This window comes from Ostrea edulis, chromosome 9 (genome assembly GCF_947568905.1).
Source record: "Ostrea edulis chromosome 9, xbOstEdul1.1, whole genome shotgun sequence".
NCBI lineage: Eukaryota > Metazoa > Mollusca > Bivalvia > Ostreida > Ostreidae > Ostrea > Ostrea edulis.
Genome location: NC_079172.1, coordinates 35,148,753 through 35,169,590, shown reverse-complemented (window position 1 = coordinate 35,169,590; position 20,838 = coordinate 35,148,753). Strand labels below are relative to the sequence as shown.

The window sequence follows — 20,838 nt, the reverse complement described above, 5'->3', positions numbered from 1 at the left end:
CTTCAAAAACAAATTAACCAATCCTACATACCCGCCCCCACCACCAATACCTACCATTCTCTCGGATCCAGCATTTCCACTTCAACCTTCACTGCCTGCAGATCGACCCACAGAACCGCTAGTTTCTGAGATATCACAAACTGACAGTGACTCTGATTTACCACCTACCCACAATGATGCGGTCTTTCATCCGGCTAGACCTACCCGTGTTCACCATCCACCGAAGTGGTTATCCGACTATGTATGTGATTGAACCGTGTGATTTGTGTTAGGGGCATAATAATCTCCTCTTGTGCTAATTTCTTCCATATTAATTTGTTATTGCGTGATCTATATCGTGTGCTTGATAGTACTTTCTTTCACATTTTGTTTATGTATTCTCTCTAGATATATTAAATTTGTCTAGATTTTGCATTTGTATTTTTTTTAAGAGAAAAGGAAAAAAATGGTGACACCAGTATGTTAATTACTTGTATTACGGGTTAGCATTATGTAACCGGTATGGTTCTATGTCTTCGTTATCTTCCTGTTTTGCCTTTCACGTTTTCCGGTTTAATAAATGTGCTGCGTTTACAACTGAGTGTTTGTTGCTGTGTTGGATATATACTAACTGGCGAACAGATGTGTATATTGAATTACTCGTCGGATATATGGTGCTGTGAGATAGTTTGTTATGACAGTTTTCATATCAATATCTAACCCCACAGTATGAGCAAAATCAATATATTTTCATTTACTTGCAAAATTTGATTCAAACAGAAACTTATATGGAATATTATACGGCGGATGTTTATTCAGAGTGATCTCAGCAGTAAATTAAGGTGGTTAGCTCCTGAACTTTTGAGCATAACTAAGTATTTGTTGGTTCAATACTGATCCTATTGGTTCAAACATATTACATATATATCTATTACTGAACCCTATCCAGTTGAAAATATTGTGTCAATTCAAATTTTGAAAGGGTTTTGGAGGGACTATATTTTGTGGCGGAAGGAGTGATTAATCAAAAAGTTCTAAATGTACGTGATATTACAGTTTCTGGTTCATCTAATATATCCTCTATTTTTATACTTCTATACGTGTATTTCAATGTATAATTTATGATACAAGTAGTTGAGACTTGCAACTAGATCAGATGTTATAATTTATTAATATGGTTGATATATTTTTCGAAATACAACACCGATTCTTAAAAAAGTTTTGGCCTATTAACTCATTTACTCGAAATTTTGTATAGAAATTCAATATTTTCGTCAATAATTTAAAAATTTGGTCTCCAACCTCCACCTTTTTTAGTTCCATTTTAAATTTTAAGACAAGACCTTTAAAATTATGAGAAAATTTCGAGATTGACAGTACTCCAAATATATCTTTTTAAAACTCTAAAAAAATTTCGTATATCAAGTGCAAAAAGGTCATTATTTATTTCCATTGCTTGTATTAAACTTTTTTTTTCATTTGTAATGTTAGAAGACATGAATAGGTATCATTTTATGTAATGATCGATTTCTACTGCTTATATTGTATTGACAACAACAGACAAATCAAGTTTAATTGAACAAATTTTAAGTGTAAAAAGGTCATGGTTAGAACACTGTAGCTCAATAACAAGCATTGCGACCCCAGTTTTTCTTTTCAGTTTCCCAATTCTCCTTCAACGTACAAATTAAAAATACACTTCCCAAAAAACTAACAGAAACCTTCCTGCACAATCCATACAAAAACTGCGCGGCGCTTGTGTGAACACGTAGGGAGGTTGAAAATAGTTTAACGTTTTGAGTTATTTTTCTTATGAAAATACGAATCCTGATTGCAGACACATTTGGATTCAGCTATTAAAAATTTGTCGGCAAGATACCAAACCGTTAAAATAAGCCAAAAGTATCATCCAGCGAAAAGAACGCAATACGATAAGCCAATGATAATGTTCCTTTATTCTTTGACATGCATCATATTAAATAGTGACAAAGACCTCAGGCATCCTAATATTAAATTGAAAGCGATTGCATTTCAGGTTTTGATCTTGCGAATGCTAGATGTATCTATGTTTATTTGAAATGTTGTAATCTTGATTTTATAAAATTTACTGCTTCAGCATGGAAATATATTTGCAATTACTTAGGAATGACACCTTAGCTATGATCCTATTTTTCTTGATTTTTTTTTTTTTAGAACACAATGTTATATGAACGGATTGAAATATTTACAACAATCACCATTGGCGGTTTGGAATTAACAAGTGCGGCTGGTTGGGTCCTTGTGTCACAGCCAACTTTCATTGATGATCAGTATTCATACGTTGACATTTACATCAAATGGCAAAACAGTCCAGCACTGATCTGTCCTCCCACGCTTCTGAATATCAATAAGGTATCGACGCAAAGACGGTTACATCAAGACGTCCCATCAAAATGATAAGGTCTCCCGAGGGACAAGTCCGAGTTTAATCAATAGAGATGTCTTTCTTACTTCGTCCAAAAAAAAAAACCCCAATCTGATCACGAGATTTTGAAAATCTATAAACTCCTCTGTAATGTTATAGTTTCTTGATTACCATTTGGAGTGGAGACGTTCTTTCTTACGTAAAAGAAAATGTAATTTGGGAGACTTTTTTAGTTTAAGTGAAATTAGATTTTTGTTGGAACATAACGATTCCATTCACAATTATCATTTTAATCTTCGTGAGCGGTCAGACACGGACAAAACTGTTCTTATTATACATATGGATTTGAATTGTGTCAGAAGCCTCGATTGCATTGGACCATGGGACAGAAAATAAACTCAAACAAAACAAAATTAATAATAATAAAGTTACCGAGATGATGAGTGCAAAAATCAACTTTAAGGAGACAGAGCAGCATTAGCCGAGAAATAACGCAAACTTCCGGTAAGATGGGTGGATTTCTAACAGAGGGGACCTGCTGAATTGAAAGTTTTAATTCTTTAAATACACTTTTTCCGTTGAGCTGTCCAAAACCTATTCTTGAATTAAGCGTGATGTTTGAATATTCAATGAAGATGGATTCACGCGATACTAGTTAAAGTCATAGAAAACCCGTCTTCAGAATTACTGTAACACTAGTCATTTTGTGATTAAAATGAATGATATCCGGGTCAAATGAACATATGCGTAGGCAATGTAAACATTTCACAATATCGGGACAATGACGAAAATATGAACTCACTATGAACAACCCTGACAACGATTTTGTGAGCCGAACAATAAACATTTTCATTGCCATCTTTGCAGTCCTGACTATCCTCGCTACGGTGTTTGGTAACAGTTTGGTGATACTATCCATCGTCACGGACAAACGTCTACACAGGGTGGGCAACATCTTCATTGTCAGCCTCGCTCTCAGCGACATCTTAGTCGGCCTTTGTGTCACCCCATTCGCGCTAGTCTACCAGCTCCAGGGAAGCTGGAATTTCGGACTAGTGTTCTGCGACTTCTGGATTTCCATGGACATTATCTGCTGTACTGCTAGCATAGTGAATTTGTGCGTCATCAGCTACGATAGATACAACGCTATATCCCAGCCCCTGCATTATGCGCAATTCAGAACAGTTCGCCGGGCTGTCCTCTTGGTCGTCATAGCGTGGTCATATTCTCTTATAATTGCTTTACCGCCCTTACTGGGCTGGAAAACGCCGGATCACGTCTCCAAACACTCTTGCGTCATTTCTCAAAATATCGGATACACGTTTTATTCCACCATTGGGGCGTTTTATTTACCGTTAGTCATAATGTTGTGTTTCTACTGCAAAATTTTCCAGGTCACGTGGTTGAGAGGTAAACAATGGGCGAAGGGTCCCGGGAACAGTCTGATCATTAAATCCCGGAATAGATTTCCTAAGAAAAGGATGTGCTGCTCTTACAACACTTACACCCTGTGTTGTAGTATACAGAATATGGACGGCAAAAAAGAGTGTGTTGTTCTTCAAGAAGAGGAGTTCAGAGATCAGAGGAAAAAATCCGATTATGAACAAGATAAGCACACAGGGTATGATCAACAGACAGAGCGGCAAGCGAAATCAAGGCGACCGATTCTCGTACGCCAAATTTCTTTTCTTTCAAGCACAGATTCGGGATATACAACAACTTCCGGTGAAACTTCAATTTCAAGCGATACCATGACTACACGAGACAATCAAGGGCGCATGCCCAGTATCGCTGAAAACGAAATAATCACAGAGATCGTAGACAAGGAAACGGGAAAACTAATCAGTCAATGTCGTAGTCGACAAATGAAGGACGGTGATCTTTCCGAGTTTCAACAGTCTCAAAATATGGCAGAAAATCCATTTAATGACAATCACGTGAAAATTGCGCGCAAGCGGCGGCCGTTGAAGCGGAGAGACACAATCTCTCTTCCACAAGAACGCAGAGCAGTCCGTACCTTGGGGATTGTCGTGGGCTGCTTCTTGGTGTGCTGGTTGCCGTTTTTCATTGTGGCACTTTTGGCGCCTTTATGCCATGACTGTGTTCCCCCAAAGTTCATTCAAAACTTGGTTCTTTTTCTTGGATATTTTAACTCGGCGTGTAATCCTGTCATTTACACGTTCTTTAACAAAGAATTTAGAGCCGCCTTCAAGAAAAATTTATGTTGCATATTTAAAATTTCATCTCCCGCCTTTATTTAGCAGAGTTTTGGCCTTTCTGTGTTTGTTAAAAGTGCTTTTGTACATGTTCTGCGCGATGCATTTTAACTACATATGACATATACAATTGTAGTTTTTGAATACATGTGCTTTGATAATAATAATGCAGCGATGTTCGTGACAGGCTAATTGTAATAGTGCTTTCTTTTGAATTGTCCAAAATACAATAAATGTACATATATCTTTACCGTTGTGGTAGACCAAAGGCTAGATTCTTGATACCGACGGATGCGTCAACCTAAGACGTTAAAATGGGTAGTGACTGCTCATGAATTCATTAAGTAGAAAGTCTTCTGTATCTGATCTTATACAGAGACGATAAGCATTGGTACTACAAAGAACCTTCACTGCTACGGCCATGAGCGCTATGTGTAAATAAAAATTTGTGGCACTTCACCAACAGGTTGTGGTATGTCTAAATGGGTAAAAATATTTTAAATGGGGAAAAAGATGTACCTTAAAATGCAAAAATGTTTGAAGATTAAAATCCCCCAACCACAAGGATTGTATGATTTCCATGAGATATTTATGATCCATTTCGATTTAATTTTGCTCATCTGAAATGGATCGAACTCTATCAGCTTCATCAAACTCCTAGCTTCATCAAGATCCCATCAGCATCAAACTCCTAGCTTCATCAAGATCCCACCATCATCAAACTCCTAGCTTCATCAAGATCCCATCATCATCAAACTCCTAGCTTCATCAAGATCCCACCATCATCAAACTCCTAGCTTCATCAAGATCCCATCATCATCAAACTCCTAGCTTCATCAAGATCCCATCAGCATCAAACTCCTAGCTTCATCAAGATCCCATCATCATCAAACTCCTAGCTTCATCAAGATCCCATCATCATCAAACTCCTAGCTTCATCAAGATCCCATCAGCATCAAACTCCTAGCTTCATCAAGATCCCATCATCATCAAACTCCTAGCTTCATCAAGATCCCATCATCATCAAACTCCTAGCTTCATCAAGATCCCACCATCATCAAACTCCTAGCTTCATCAAGATCCCATCATCATCAAACTCCTAGCTTCATCAAGATCCCATCATCATCAAACTCCTAGCTTCATCAAGATCCCATCATCATCAAACTCCTAGCTTCATCAAGATCCCATCATCATCAAACTCCTAGCTTCATCAAGATCCCATCAGCATCAAACTCCTAGCTTCAAGATCCCATCAGCATCAAACTCCTAGCTTCAAGATCCCATCATCATCAAATCCTAGCTTCATCAAACATAGCAACAGACTGTGCAAAGATGTATTTGAGACTTTTAAACTTTTCATTTTCAAAATAAAGCAAGAGCCCTAATTTTGTTTACATGTCACATGACTAACTATCAGTTGACGGCTTTGGTGGAAAAAAGTTTTTACAACAAAAATTTTCAGTTCTTTTTTTATATGTGTTTGCTCCCTCAATTGATTTATAATTAATGTATGTCGAAAAATTGAATGCTTTTGACATAATTTTTAGAAATCTTGTTCTCACCTCCTCAAGTGGTTTCCTGGCTACGACAAGCATGTTGACAAACATGATTTTAGGAGCCGGGTTTAAAGTAAATGAAATATTTAACCTGTGTAAAAATATTTTTAATCCACTTATTCATAAAAGATCTTAATTTCTATAACAAAGAACTGTCAATTTCAATCCATAAAAAATTGTGTCCATGTCTTTTATACAAATTTTCTTTCTTTTGTTAAAATGTTACAACCAAGGCTCCAGTAGCTGACTGACAAAGAAACAATATATGGAAAAACTAAAAGGAACATATCACCTCAGCCCAATCTTTCATCTTGAAGGCATATAAAATTCACATAACAACCCCCCCCCCCCCCCCACACACACACACACACACACACACATCACAGTGACACATCTATTCAGTGATACACTGTACATTCCATATTTTACGCGAGTATTTAAATATCTCGAAATGACTCATATATGTCAAATCACACGAACATGAATTCACGCATGGTCTGTTAACGAAGAATTTTTACATGTATTTTAACAACAGAAAAATAAAAGTGTACATTTTTATATTGCTAGTGATGCCTCTCGCCAAATTACACAATAATAAATTCCTTGCAAATATTTAGGAATCTACAGTAGATATATAAACTTAAATATGCACGTCACTATCCTCAATCACCAGAATGGAACAATCTTCACTTCAGAGGTACTGTGCATCCTTTCCGTGGCCAAATCGGCTGTTGAGGTTTTGTGACTTCTTTATGATTGCCTTTCGCTGGGCATCATCGAATCTGTTTGCCTGAAGGTCGAGATCACGATCAAATGGCCGTCGCTCTTGAGGTTTGTTCTCTTCTTCTTTCTATAAAAAATTAAACATCATTTTAAAGAATCCGATATCTCAAAATACTATCACAATACCATGTAGAACCATCAACTTTTGAAGAATTAGAATTACTGTTGCTATTTTAATGTTGCCAATAAATTCAAAACATCTACTAACAACAGGCCCATGGGCCATATCGCTCACCTGAGCAACTTTGACCCTGCCGTTAACTGTTCATGGTCAACATCAAAGTATAACAAGATCTTGCCATAATCTATATACAAAATATGAAAGCCCTGTCTTAAATTGTTCAGGAGACATCAAATAGGTTAGGTTTTTCTTAAAGTGGTGAAACCCCAAGGTCAAAAGTCCAAACACCATTTTGTCAAAATGTCTTGTCATAAAGAATCTCTTAACAAAATATGAAAGTCCTACCTAAAATAGTTCCTGACACACTTAATAGGTTATGTTTTCGTAAAAGTAGGTCAAACTCGGAGTTCATGGTCATAGGACATGATATGAAATGAAAGGTCTTGCCATAAGAAATTCATATAAAAGATAGGAGAGATTTACCTTACATGTTTCAGGACATATTGAATAGGTAAGATTTTTATTAAAAGTAGGTCAAACTTCCAGGTCAAGGTCACAAGATCACACACCACTTCATCACATGAAAGGTCTTGCCACACAAATGTATATATAAAATACGAAAGCTAAAGCTTACATAGTTCAAGAGAAATTTTCAAAGATATTTCATATATATATATATCAGCATATAAAACTTTGATCCCCTATTGTGGCCCCAGTCTATCCCCGGGGGAGCCATGGCTTTAACAAACTTGAATCTGCACTATGTCAGGAAGCTTTCATATAAATCTCAACTTTTTTGGCCCAGTGGTTCTTGAGAAGAAACTTAAAAATATTTTTTCCTATATATTCACGTGTAAAAATTTGATCCCCTATTGTGGTCCCAACTTAACCCCGGGGGCCATGATTTTAACAAGCTTGAGTCTGCACTATGTTAGAAAGCTTTCATGTAAATTTCAATTTGTCTGGCTTTTAAAAAAAAGAATTTAAAATGACCTCACCTTATTTTTGCATTTTTATGATTATCTCGTCTTTGAAGGAAATATTGCCCTTCATTTGAACAAACTTGAATCCCCTTCACCCAAAGATGCTTTATACCAAGTTTCATTGAAATTGCCCAGAGGTTATTGGAGAAGAATTTAAGATGAAAATGTGAAAAGTTTACGGAGGACAGACGGCAGACAAAATGTGATCAAAAAAGCTCACTTGAGCCTTCGGCTAAGATGAGCAAACAATCAAACTTCTATCTAACAACATCAAACTAATTAAACAAACCTCTGCCATTCGCAACCTCATACTTCAAACACCAATCTAATATCTCGTACTAAAAAAACCACCTACACGTACATCATATCATCAAAATTTCCTCTGTATTTGCCTTTGGACTGATATGGGTTTTTTTTTTGGGGGGGGGGGGGTATCTTACCTTTTTCTTTTTCATCTTCTCCTGGTGCATATCAAGCAGAGATTCTTTTCCACGCTTTCTCTAAAATAAGTAAATAAAAAATGAGATAAGTTACATGTTGTATATCAGATGTTTTGCCTTTAATTGTTTAATTATTTATGCTGATACAAGCTCCATTTGCTTACCAAAAACAAAAACAAAAACCCAGACATGCTATTGCTTCTAAATTGTATGCATTTTGTGCAAGAATCCTGATGCAACTTAGTCATTTTCCTTTAATTTATCAAAGTGACATAGAACCAAAATTATTACATCACAAACATTCATTTTACTTCCATCAACTGTATTTTGAAACGAGATGTGTTTGTTAGGAAGTTAGCTCCTGAGCTTTTAAGTACAACTGCACAAGATGCTACAACCAAGTATTTACTGGTTCAATATTGATCCCATTGGTGCAAACATATTACACATTTATTGCTGAACACTATCCAGTTGAAAAATTTTGTGTCAATTCAAATTTTGAAAGGGTTTGGCAGGGACTATATTTTGTGGCAGAAGGATTCATTAATCAAGAAGTTCTAATTCTACATGATATCACAGTTTCTGTTTCATCCAATGTATCATCTATTTTTATACTCCTATACATGTATTTCAGTTTTATGATTTATGATACAGGTAGTTGAGACTTGGAACTACTGTAGTTCCAACTGTTGTAATTTATCAACTTGGTTGATATATTTTTCCAAACAGAACACCGATTCTTAAAAAAGTTTAAATTAATTTACTCGAAATTTTGTATAAAAATTAGTATTTTCGCCAATAATTCAAAAATTTGATCTCCAACCCCCACTTTTTAAAGTTTCATTTTAAATTGTAAGACCAGACTTTGAAAATTGTGTAACATTTTAGAAATTGACATTACTCCTAATATGTCCTTTTAAACTATCAATTTTGATTTCATGAAGTTTTTCGTATATCAAGTGCAAAAAGGTCATTATTTATTTCCATTACTAGTATTAATTTATTTTTTTTATCTGTAGTGTTAGAAGACATGATTATGTATCTATTTTATGTAATGATTGATTTGTGTTGCTTATGTTGTGTTGACACCAGCAGAAAAATTAAGTTTAATTGAATAAATTCTAAGTGCAAAAAGGTCATGTTTAGAACACTATAGCTCAATAACAAGCGTTGTGACCCCAGTTTTTCTTTTTAATTTCCTAATTCTCCTTCAGTGTAGAAATCAAAAATACACTTCCCAAAAAATTGACATTTTACTCCAAATCTCAGGTGCGAACCTCTTTAAGTTGAAAAGCAAAACATCACTGGACCTAATATCACAGTATCTGGAACCTCATAATATAACATCAAGTGGGAACCTCATAATATGACAGTATATGGAACCTCATAATATCACAGTATGTGGAACCTCATAATATAACAGTATGTGGGAACCATATAATATAACAGTATGTGGGAACCTCATAATATCACACCATGTGGAACCTCATAATTATATCACAGCATGTGGAACCTCATAATACTCAGTGATACTGTAAGTGGGATCTTACATTGTAGCTGTCCAGCTCTGTCCGGATTTGTTGATCCCTCCTGGATGTGGTGCCCACTGTTGGTGGCTTTTTGCTCTCTGACGGACCTTCCTATACACAGAGAAATATTAGATAACATTAAGGCAAGTGAGAAAAAAGAATTTTTAGTTTTGGTTTCATAGTATTGTTGTGTAGTGCATGTGCACTGAATGTATCATCCAATCATTATCTATTGATGCATATAACCTCATTTGAACTAAAGTATTCATCAATTGAATGCCTGTATGACTATTTTTAGAAAGGTGATTTCCAGAATGTTGGGGAGCATTCTGTATTGACTTTTTTGTTTACATTTTCTAGAAAAGAACTTGCTAGACTTGTGTTTTAGTATAAATTGAATATAGATTTTGTGGTTAAAAGGCACTGTGCAGAATTACATTGGATATCATATTACTGGGGACTTGGCTTAACTGATTTGTGTGTTTCATATTTCAATAGCACTATAAGTAGGCTTATTCTTGTGTACAAATTCAGCTCAGCAGTGAACAAATAATGGATATTGTTTTATGGACTTTGATTCTACATGTATTATAAATAAATTGTTAATTTTTTTTATTGTGTTGTTGATTTTTGCTGGCAATTTTGGGTTATTCTGACCCATAACAGCATTTCAATATCGAAATAATTTGAGAGATACCAAGTAACATCTTCTATTCAGGGCCATTTAATGGCTGTTCAAATGATAAATGAAGTTCAAATTTTACCATAAGATAAAATTTCATGTGTAAACAAAGTTTTTCTTTTCATTGAGTGCACATTGATTAAAGATCACCAGCAAAAAAAAAAGAATTCTCAAAATGTCGGCATAATTTTTAAGTTATTTTTTCTCTCTCTCCTTTCAGTAAACTTTCCCTCATGTGCAATCAACCCAAACTATTTGTCTACTTTATCACAATATCTGATTTTTGAATAGGAAAAAATGTCAAATTCATTTGTATAATGTGAGTGTTTAAACAGCGAAACCATGGGGCAATTCCTATAATAAACGGAACCAACTAAACAGAACTACCTCAGACTTCATTACCAATAAGAAATGCTCATAAAAGTTTATGGATGTTTAATTTCATATCGCATAACTTCAGATTCACACTATGTCCAACTCTCATTTTTTTCTTATCATCAATTCCACCACCGTCAGTGAAATATCTCTACCCCTAGAGTTTATGTCACTGGTCTGAGCCCTAGTTATGTTTGAACATGTACTACACTGAATGTGTTGGTACAACATGAATGCCCCTACTGAACTAAAATTTTCACTGATATTCAACATCATTGTATACATACCTTCTCCTTCCTGGCTCGGTCAGCCGGACTGTCTGTCCACATTGAGCGGTCACTCATGTCTGGCCCTGCATTCACCCGAAATGTCCTGGCAGTCAGTCCAATGTTTTGCCCAAGACAGTCTGGTAACTCCGTCATCCAAGAGTCTCGTTTAGGCTGACCCTCGGAATCTGACTGTTTTAATGGTAAATCATCACGTGACTAATTGATTTATCTGTTTAGGAACTATATAAAAAAAATTCAATGATAAAAAAAAAAACATAATTCATATGCACTGGTATACCTGTACAATGCATGAAAATACTTTACGAGTCATTTCCCACAAACCTCACCCACAAGGCCACAACCCCTAAAAATCGAACTCCATTTGATGAACATTTATAACACATTAAAGACCATCCTAACATGTATCCATCATCAATCACGATGCGGTAAATTATTGATTAATTTAGAAAAGTGTCATTTACGAATTTAGCACCAAAGATTCAAAATTTGTAGAAAATGCAAAAATCCATGATTTAATTAATGAAAGTACTTCAAACATGTTAAATCAATATATTCTAAATATACAAATATTCATAATTGAAATGAAATGTAAATAGATGAAGTGATGTCACATAACAAAAATGAAATTGTGTCACCTGACAAAACTTGTTGGCATTTTGATTTTAACAATTCCAAAACTATTATTTCAAGTAAGTTTTAATTTTATCTTAAACTTAAGTTATATCTTTATTTCATCTATAGTTTTAATACCTTTACATCATATTGTGAAGCATGCATCACAATCTTATTTTTACCTCAACAATCCTCTGAACCGAACTTCTACTTGAAAACAAAATCTTACTTTGCCATCCAGGTGATCTCTCATTTTCTGAGCCCTTCGTTCAAACTCCACAGAGAAATCTGTCCCAGAATTCCCAGCTGTCATTTCAGAAGGTAGTGGTCCGATGATGTCATTGTCAAAATCCTCATCCTGCCCTGATGCTGACAAGGCACTGACCCCCTGTAAATGTGGGGGCAGGCAAGGCCCAATCACACTTTCTGCATTTGTTACATTAGATGAACTTTTACCTTTTGGTAAGCATGGGCCAATCAAGTCAGTTTCTGGATCACTGTCATCAGAGTGTTTAGATTTTGCTAAAGAAGGAGGAAGTGATGGGCCAATCAATGACAAGCTGTTGTGTGACTTTGATTGAGAAGCAGACGACATGTCATTTTTGGCACTAGAAGTTGAGGATCCATGGGATGATCGTAGATGTGGTGGCAGTGAGGGTCCTATGCAGGCTGTCTCTTCTTCACTGGCCTCTGAAGTTGAATCTGGTTGTAGATGAGGGGGGATGTGGGGTCCTATCCTCTTCATGACATCACGTTCACACTCTGGAGAAGATATCTGTTTCCGGTCTTCTTGCTGTTGATTTGTTTTTGTCGTGCTTCTTTTAAATCCTACAGGTATATAATTTTATTTTCTTATAAAATTCTTAAATGAATCAGAAAATTTAAGTACTATACTATGAAAATCATTATACATCACAAACTAAAAGTGATTGATTAAATCATTGTCTTTAAGTAAATAGTAACTCCGATGAAACAACAGGGTCCAAATTCTAAACTTTTAGGTTTGACAATTTGACCTGTACATATGCATCATCAACTCTTATCATTTTTTTCTTAGTTTAAATAGCAATACGTCCATTTCTTAAAGTTGCGAAAACCAACACCCTAAAAAATAATAATTAAAAAATAAAAAAAAACTACCAATCTACCTAGATTTGTTTGTCTTGGTAACAGGAAACACATTTTTATTATGGCCTTAGCCAGGTTGGGATCACTTCTATAGCAAAGTCATCTCGCTAAATCACGATTATCCCTCTCTAGTGAGAGTAAATATATCCCATACAACCGAGAAAAACACTCGTGGAGTACATTCATCTCTTCGTGTTTCATGTGAAAAGAAGAAAAAGTGCTGAAATGTCTGATACTTCTGAAAATATATAAATCAAAACAAAAACACTCAAGATGTGCAATGGATTTCAGCCTCCTTCCCTATTACGCAGCAATGTTGATATGACAGTGAAATGTTTTACAGGACATTCGGTCTGGTAAACACAGGAACATTACCAGACCGAATCACATTTTATCTGACCGAAAAAAACACAGCGGGGTTAAGGTGTCCCGAGTAAAATAACAAGTAATAACAGTATATTCATATAAAAGTAAAATTCTTTCAAGCGTCGCATATTTTTAGGAAAAATCGTTTGTCAATGCATAAACAAACATCGTATCACGTGTGGAAATCCTTTGCTTAACTATTACGTCGTCATACAAGTGACGTAGAGCTATTTTTATCCGCTAGACTTTTAGTTGTTTATCACCTCAGAACAGGTGAAAGATGCACTCCAATCATTTGCAGTTTGGGCTTGATATGTCGACATTGATATGGTAAATTTAAAGAGTGATACGGATCGGTACAATATCCTCTCAAATATAGCAATTTCCATTATCTCAACTCAAATGTTGGGCATTTTCCACATTCACATCCAAATCGTATCTAAACGAGGTAAAATATTGTACCTTCCGTATCAAAATCCTAAATCTGCAATTAGTTACCTCTCTGAATATGCCTTGATCGAAATAAAATATCGTCATCTTTCACCTGTATGGAGTCGATATGTACATGCGTTGGTTTTCTTTATTACAAATGACTATACACATCGGGGGCGATATCAAGGTCACAAAGTGATGTAAAGATTACTTTACAGTCTTTCGTGCACATACTATATATAAAAATATGTGACTTATATATTATCGAAGAAAGCTGGGGAAAAAATCATCTGACAAACAGATTGAAACACATACAGCTTGAACACTAGATAACCGCAATAAATAGCGAGAAAATATTATGACATTTTCCCCGCGATACAACTATAGCCCTGTACGTCGTGACGTACTTTTATATTGTGACGTCATATAGTATGAAGTGCACCGAGGTACAATATTTATGATGTTTGTTTTAACTTTACTCGGGATACCTTAACCCTGCTGCGAAGTAGTAGTATTTCTAATAATATATAGACGGAACTGGAAGTCGAAACATAGTTTCCGAAACCGTTGCCAGAAAGTCACCATACATTCGGACCGAAAATATAACGAAGTTTACCAAACCGAGCCAGATTACCGGACATGTCCATCGGTCCAACAACATTTCGCTTTCACTGTATGAAATTTCTTGACTGTGTTCTCAATTTTATAGAGTCAATTTGCTTCATGTTGAGTGCGTGTCACACTTATTCAGCATTGCAGTGGAATTTGCAATTATTTTCAATAAAACCACAAAAACACCTGTTTATGGTAATTTTTACTCTCTCGCTAAAGAGGAATAATCGCATTTTCATATAAAAGTAAAATCGACGAATCTCGCTGAGATTAGCATGTACCTACATGTAGTACATATTGCATTGCCCTCATTGTTTTGCCCAACAATATATATATATATATATATATATATATATATATATATATATATCACCTCAAACATTGTCTCTATTTCATTTTCACAAAAACTTTTTCAGGTTTGCAATTACATCTAAGGGAGAGTTTAAAAGAATAGATTTTGAATGAAAAATCCTTTTGAAGTCTGTCATATGATAGAAAACTATGGTATCTGATCGATTTTTTTTTCACTTGAGATAGAAAGCAAGTTCTGCATCACAATTAGAAGTTTCCACAAGACTTTAACACATCAAAATTAATGGACCACTAGGAATGAGTCCAAACAGCAGGCGATACCTCTACGTAAATTCATAAAATTGTACATTTTTATATCTGCTATAAATTCTTGTGTGAAGCAGGATCTCCAAACACATATTTATTTGTAAAGTTACCCGGTGGAAGTGCTGGACCAAAGCTATCATCCTCAGACATTTTCTATTTATTTTCCCTCTTGGTTTTCCTAAACCATTTTAACGCTTTCAACAAGAATCGTCCATCTTTGTATATTCGCCAACATTCGTTTGATACAAGCAGTCTGATTAGTCCAAATTACTATATTTCATCCAATCAATTTTATAGCAACTTGACGATTATTCTTGATCGTATAAATGTTTGTATGTATGGCTTTGTGAATGAAGATTCAAATATTAGTTTTTACATTGATATAGTTACACACGTGAATGCAATACAATTTGTTTTCTTCGTAAACACTTCAAAGTCGAAGAAGATGCCGAAAAATAAAGGAGGAGGTGGCGGTGGGTCCAAAGGAGCTAAAGGCGGGGGTGGTGACGACTCGTCAAAGAAACAAGCCAAGGGGGGAAACTCTGTAAAGGTGACTGATTCATTGCTCTGAAAAAGTGTCATGCACCCACACTGGCCACAGGAGTCGGCAATTCCTGTGCATGCACCATACATGTATGTAATATTGGTGGAGCAGCAGTTGATTTTACGAATTCGCAGTTCGGATACAGACACTTGAATTTGTCACTAAGTATTTTATAATGATCTTGTAGCCCTGGTGATGGATGGCTTACAAAACAAAAAATAATTATTTCGTGGCAAGTGCTTGAAATGCAAATTAGGCTACTCTTTGATCTGCTAGGTCCATCCAATGTTTAAGAAATGAATTTCATTCCTGAAAATACATGAGGGCAATGAACTGCCACACTTTATGCTTGGATACTTCTAGTTCGAAATATCTAACATTCTCCTAGCTTTTTATGATTTTGATATTCCTGGCACGGTAAATAACAAAATCATAAAAAAGCCAGGAAAATGTCAGATATTTCGTACTAACCATCTGTCTGTTCAATCACTGGAATATGTGTATCTGCCATTTTCACTCAGATCATTTAAATTTTCTGCTAGACATGGCCTATTGATACTTACATGTATAGGTATAGGTGTGTCTGTCAATGCATCTGTCGGCACCTTGTGGGTCAGATAAAAACAGTTCAGTGGAGCCCCAATATTTCATTTTATCACAATAAAATAACATAGTACCAGGGGAAATGTAATGAACGTTGCCAGTGAAATCGGTTAAAATTATAATTTGGAAATTGTATATCTTTCGTTGATACTCCGTGAAAGTGTGTGTGTGTGTTTGAATATATCTATTGTTTCTTTGTTTAAAAGACTATGACACTTGATTTATTTACATCTTATCTTACATGTAAATGTCCGTAATTCTTCATGTTCTTATCCACATATTGTTTCTGTCTGTCTGTATGTCTGTTCATCTATCAACACCCTGTGGGACTGATAAAAAGAGGACTAACTAGAGCAAAGCTCGTTGCAACGAGAGGTCTTCCGTAGGAGCTGTGTGATATAAAAACCTTGAACTTTGAATAAAGGTGTACTATAAATTTTTATCGTAAGGTGTTTAATGAATTTATACTACTCAAGTACATGCGTGTATGATCTCATTCCACGAATCAGTCTTTTGAGGCGCGCGTGTGTGGGATTAAATTCTCTCAGCATTTAACTTTTCAGTCCCAATAATGAAGAAAAAATTACTATTTGAATTTATGAAATTTATGGCTCAGGACATACAATAAAGGTTTATTGCTGTTACCAATATTTTATCATACAACAAAATTATGATAGCATAATATTCAGACTGAAGAGAATAATTCATCGAGTTTGAATTATTTATACATACATATCAAATAAATTGCTCTCAAATCTTGAATGTTTTATTAAACTTTAATATCTATCTGCGTAAATACATGTAGGTATATTATGTACACAGTGCGCACATAATTCGCGTATGAATTTCACGCCAGGGGCACGTGCCGAAGTTACATAATTTGGACCAGGAGTTCTGAATCAATGTTTAATCAAAGTCATATCATTTGAAATGAGACTGGTCGGCCATGGGTTTCTGAATATTCTATACGCATGTTTAGATTTGGTTTAATCATGATTATAACCTATTGATTTCAAAACATGTTCAGAAATAATTCGTTATGTTTGTAAAATGTATCCATTTTCTTTTTCACAACGAAGAATTTGAGTAAAGCTTGTGTGTTCAGTTAAAGTAGTGTGAAATCACAGATCGCTAGTACAGCAGCGATGAATCTCCGATATTCAATTAGACATGATTGAGAAACAAACTGTATATTAAATTGCAGATTTTAAAATTGATGCCTGACTCAATGCTCTAGAGTTTTAAATTTAAAACAAATCAAACGTAAGACCAGGGACGTATACGCAAGTATTTACATCCCCGGAAAGACTGAATTATTCGAAAAATCCAATATGATAAAAAAAACAAACATTCTGTGTTATATTTAGGACGACAATGTTTACTTTGTGTACATGCCCTGGTTCATATGCGATGGTTCCTCGAGGCGGTTACGTAATCGTAAACAAAAACAAACCCCACGGTGTATATAAGATGCGTGTAGTTAATGACTGAGTTATTCTATGCTTGAAGGTTTGTTTCTTCAATTAAATATATCATTGTTTTAATAACAAATGTAGAAGAGATAACCTTTTCCTCTTCTTTTCTTTGGAACGATTGTTTATATTAAAGCTACTAAATAATAAAAAAAAAGAAAGTTGTCGATAGATGATTTTTAAAGGAACCATAGATCACGTTAAAACCTTATTTTAAAAGAATATTAGCATTTCATGAAGTCAGATTTATCAATTAAAGCAAGTTTATTAAAGTTATACGCATATTTTTCCCCCTTCACCTACCTAATGATACGGTTACCTGTTTGCGGGTCAAGCTTTTTACTCATATATAACACAATACTCGAGCAAAATATTATGTTTATGAGATCAATAAGATGTTAAAGAACAACTTTTCCAGCGAAAGCCATATCGAAATATTTACCGTTTTTTAGTTATAAAGTGAACACTTTGAAGATCCCCAGATCCCTAATTTAAGGAGCCAGCCCCTTTTTAGGGATATCAAAAGAAAGCTCTTAACATTTTACACAACTTTTGTTCTACATGTCTTAACAAAATATTTTTAGTTTAATAGATACAAAGGAAAATATGTGTAATTTTTTGCTCCTTTAGGCGTCCTAATTTTTAAACCCTGTCAACCACCATTTCGAACGTTGTAATCAAAAAACCAAAAACGATGTGCACAACTACAATGCTCCTACTTTTCATTTTCAATGCATTTTCTGCTCAAGCTTATACAGTCTCGGAGCCTTTGTCTGGAAACCAAAGCCCCTAAAATTTCAATCAAAGGGGAATAACTCGTGAACAGAAGGGAATTTCTTAAATGTAGTACATGATTTTAAAATTGTTTTGTAAAGGTTATAAACCCTGAAAATTTGAGCAAAATCCATGCAGAAATGAGCGAGATATGAAGCTTCAAAGTTAGCGTCTAGGAAAAAGGAGAGAAAAAAAGAATAATAAGAATAATCTTAACCAGCACAATCAGTAGAAGGTCTTCCGTTGTTACGGAAGACCTTAATAAAGCTAGGGTATTATCTCCCACATGGAAGAGAAGAGGTGTGTAGTCCTGGAAGGGGTGTGGTCCTTTGATCAAATCTGAATCCTCTTTATTGAAGGATGCGCTGTGATGAGTTTGATTGAAATTGGTCCAGTGGTTCTTTATAAGGTGACACTTTATTAGCTGCAATAAGCCGTAAAATAAAACTGGTATTTTGTTGTATGTTGAAGGTCCGTCATATTTTGTGTGAGAAGCAGTCAAAGTGTTTGGAGGCCCTTGAGAAAATTAAAAGTGGTATGAAATTTAATGAGGTGGCAGCTCAATACAGCGAGGATAAAGCAAGATCAGGGGTAAGTTACCATACTGAATGATTTCAATAGTAGATTGCATGTAACAGGAAGGGAGAGTGCCCTGGAGCAGATTGGAATTTGAACGTAATATTTCTATTATTAAATTCAAATTCATCATTTATATTACAACTAATAGAAGATACACATCTATGGAAAACAGCTAGAGTAAACTTAGAGTTAACCATCGTCACTTTGGTAAAAGATGTCAAGGCTTAAGAAGTGGAAGTCTATGGAATTTTCCTACTTCGATAATTCCCCCCATTCAAGCATTTGTTGCTGCTCAAATTCTGCAATGCACAGAGTTGGTTACACATTTTTGCCATAGGGATGTTCTACCACTCTTTCAGAAGTGCCTGATGCTAAGCAGATAGAGCCTCAGGCCCTCTGGGGAATTTGGGTGCAATTGTCTGCATCCGTCTCTATTGGTGAGAAATGGGACTGCATGGAGGCCAAAAACGTGTCAACATTGTCCATTGCACGTCGCAACACATGACAACGGGAATTGTATTGTTGGAAAATTCAGTTTTGGTGGACAGACAGCATAACTACAAGTTCTAGAACAGTGTCATGTAATGTTAGGTGTCCAAATGGTTTTTGTGGCCACTACAGATCCTGCCCCTTATTGATAATGTAAATGATTTTTTTTTAAATATATCAAACTATTTTGTGTCAAATGTAAAACCGGTTTGCCCAAGTGTGCCAGATCGTTAAAATCATGTCACTTAGGGATCTCTTTGCCTGTACGTTAGTCTGTTTGGACTTTTGTTATTGTCTTGTGTGAGAGTGAGCACGGGAATTTAATTACTAACAAGCTCATCACTTCCATATCTACATCAAAACCAAAACAGATGAAAACAAGAAAATTCAGATATATGGCATCATGTATTGACCATCTTTCTGTTTGTCTGTCACACCCAGATATGTGAAACTGTCAGATGTAGAACTTTTGACTTTTAGCATGTGTGAAGGTCATTTGATATAAACAATGCATGTGTGAAGGTCATTTGATATATACAATTAATGCATGAGTGAAGGTTATTTGATATATACAATGAATATGTGAAGGTCATTAAATATATACAATGCATGTGTGAAGGTCATTTGATATATACAATGCATACATGTGTGAAGGTCATTTGATATATACAATGCATGTGTGAAGGTCATTTGATATATGCAATGATCACTGATCCCTCACAGGTGACACATTCCTTGGAATGCTGTAAGGTTATACTAATGTGCCTCTATTGATTGTAGTTGGTATGGATTATAACAATATCATATCTGTACATTGGTTTGGGCGATTTTGCCTGGGTAATGACGTTATTTTTGGACTTGCAGGGAGACCTGGGCTGGATGACGCGTGGGAGTATGGTCGGACCATTCCAGGAGGCAGCTTTTGCGCTACCAACTAGTTCTCTAGCCAACCCAGTCTACACAGATCCTCCAGTCAAAACCAAATTTGGTTATCACATCATTATGGTGGAAGGGAAAAAGTGAAAAGAAAGGGAAATCGAATCAAAGACTTGATGTGAATAAAGCAATATTGGATTAGGGAAAAGAAAGTGACATTGAAATTAATGCCTTTGTACTTGTATACTGTCTTTTTAAAAATGTTGTATGAAAATCGACCTGTTTTGTTTTGTAACACTAAGGAGACTTTCTTGTGAATACTTGGTTTTAGAATACTATATACTAAAGTTGTATACTAAACACTTGTTGATTTAA

The 20,838-nt window shown here is 35.3% G+C and overlaps 3 protein-coding genes across 9 annotated transcripts; 2 read left to right on the top strand and 1 right to left on the bottom strand.

Moving 5' to 3' along the window:
* Positions 1–521: 521 nt before the first annotated feature.
* Positions 522–4,849, top strand: LOC125657881 (5-hydroxytryptamine receptor 1D-like). 7 transcript variants are annotated; one of them, XM_048888754.2, is made up of 2 exons: positions 522–653; positions 2,173–4,849. In XM_048888754.2, exon 2 carries the CDS (start codon positions 3,187–3,189, stop codon positions 4,642–4,644), a length of 1,458 nt encoding a protein of 485 aa, XP_048744711.2. In that variant the 5' UTR covers positions 522–653; positions 2,173–3,186; the 3' UTR covers positions 4,645–4,849. The 7 variants fall into 7 exon arrangements, with proteins under 7 accessions (XP_048744711.2, XP_048744715.2, XP_048744712.2 ...); XM_048888758.2 differs by having other exon boundaries at positions 528–658; XM_048888755.2 differs by having other exon boundaries at positions 532–666.
* Positions 4,850–6,246: 1,397 nt separating this feature from the next.
* LOC125657882 (GPALPP motifs-containing protein 1-like) lies at positions 6,247–15,404 on the bottom strand. Its single transcript, XM_048888760.2, has 6 exons — positions 15,237–15,404; positions 12,200–12,798; positions 11,356–11,526; positions 10,033–10,122; positions 8,483–8,542; positions 6,247–7,005 (listed from the first exon to the last, which is right to left on the bottom strand). Exons 1-6 carry the CDS (start codon positions 15,274–15,276, stop codon positions 6,847–6,849), a joined length of 1,119 nt encoding a protein of 372 aa, XP_048744717.2. The 5' UTR covers positions 15,277–15,404; the 3' UTR covers positions 6,247–6,846.
* A 55-nt stretch (positions 15,405–15,459) lies between these two features.
* LOC125657883 (peptidyl-prolyl cis-trans isomerase NIMA-interacting 4-like) lies at positions 15,460–20,838 on the top strand. The gene is made up of 3 exons (XM_048888761.2): positions 15,460–15,676; positions 18,991–19,110; positions 20,452–20,838. The coding sequence occupies exons 1-3, from the start codon at positions 15,461–15,463 to the stop codon at positions 20,608–20,610; spliced, it is 495 nt and encodes a 164-aa protein (XP_048744718.2). The 5' UTR covers position 15,460; the 3' UTR covers positions 20,611–20,838.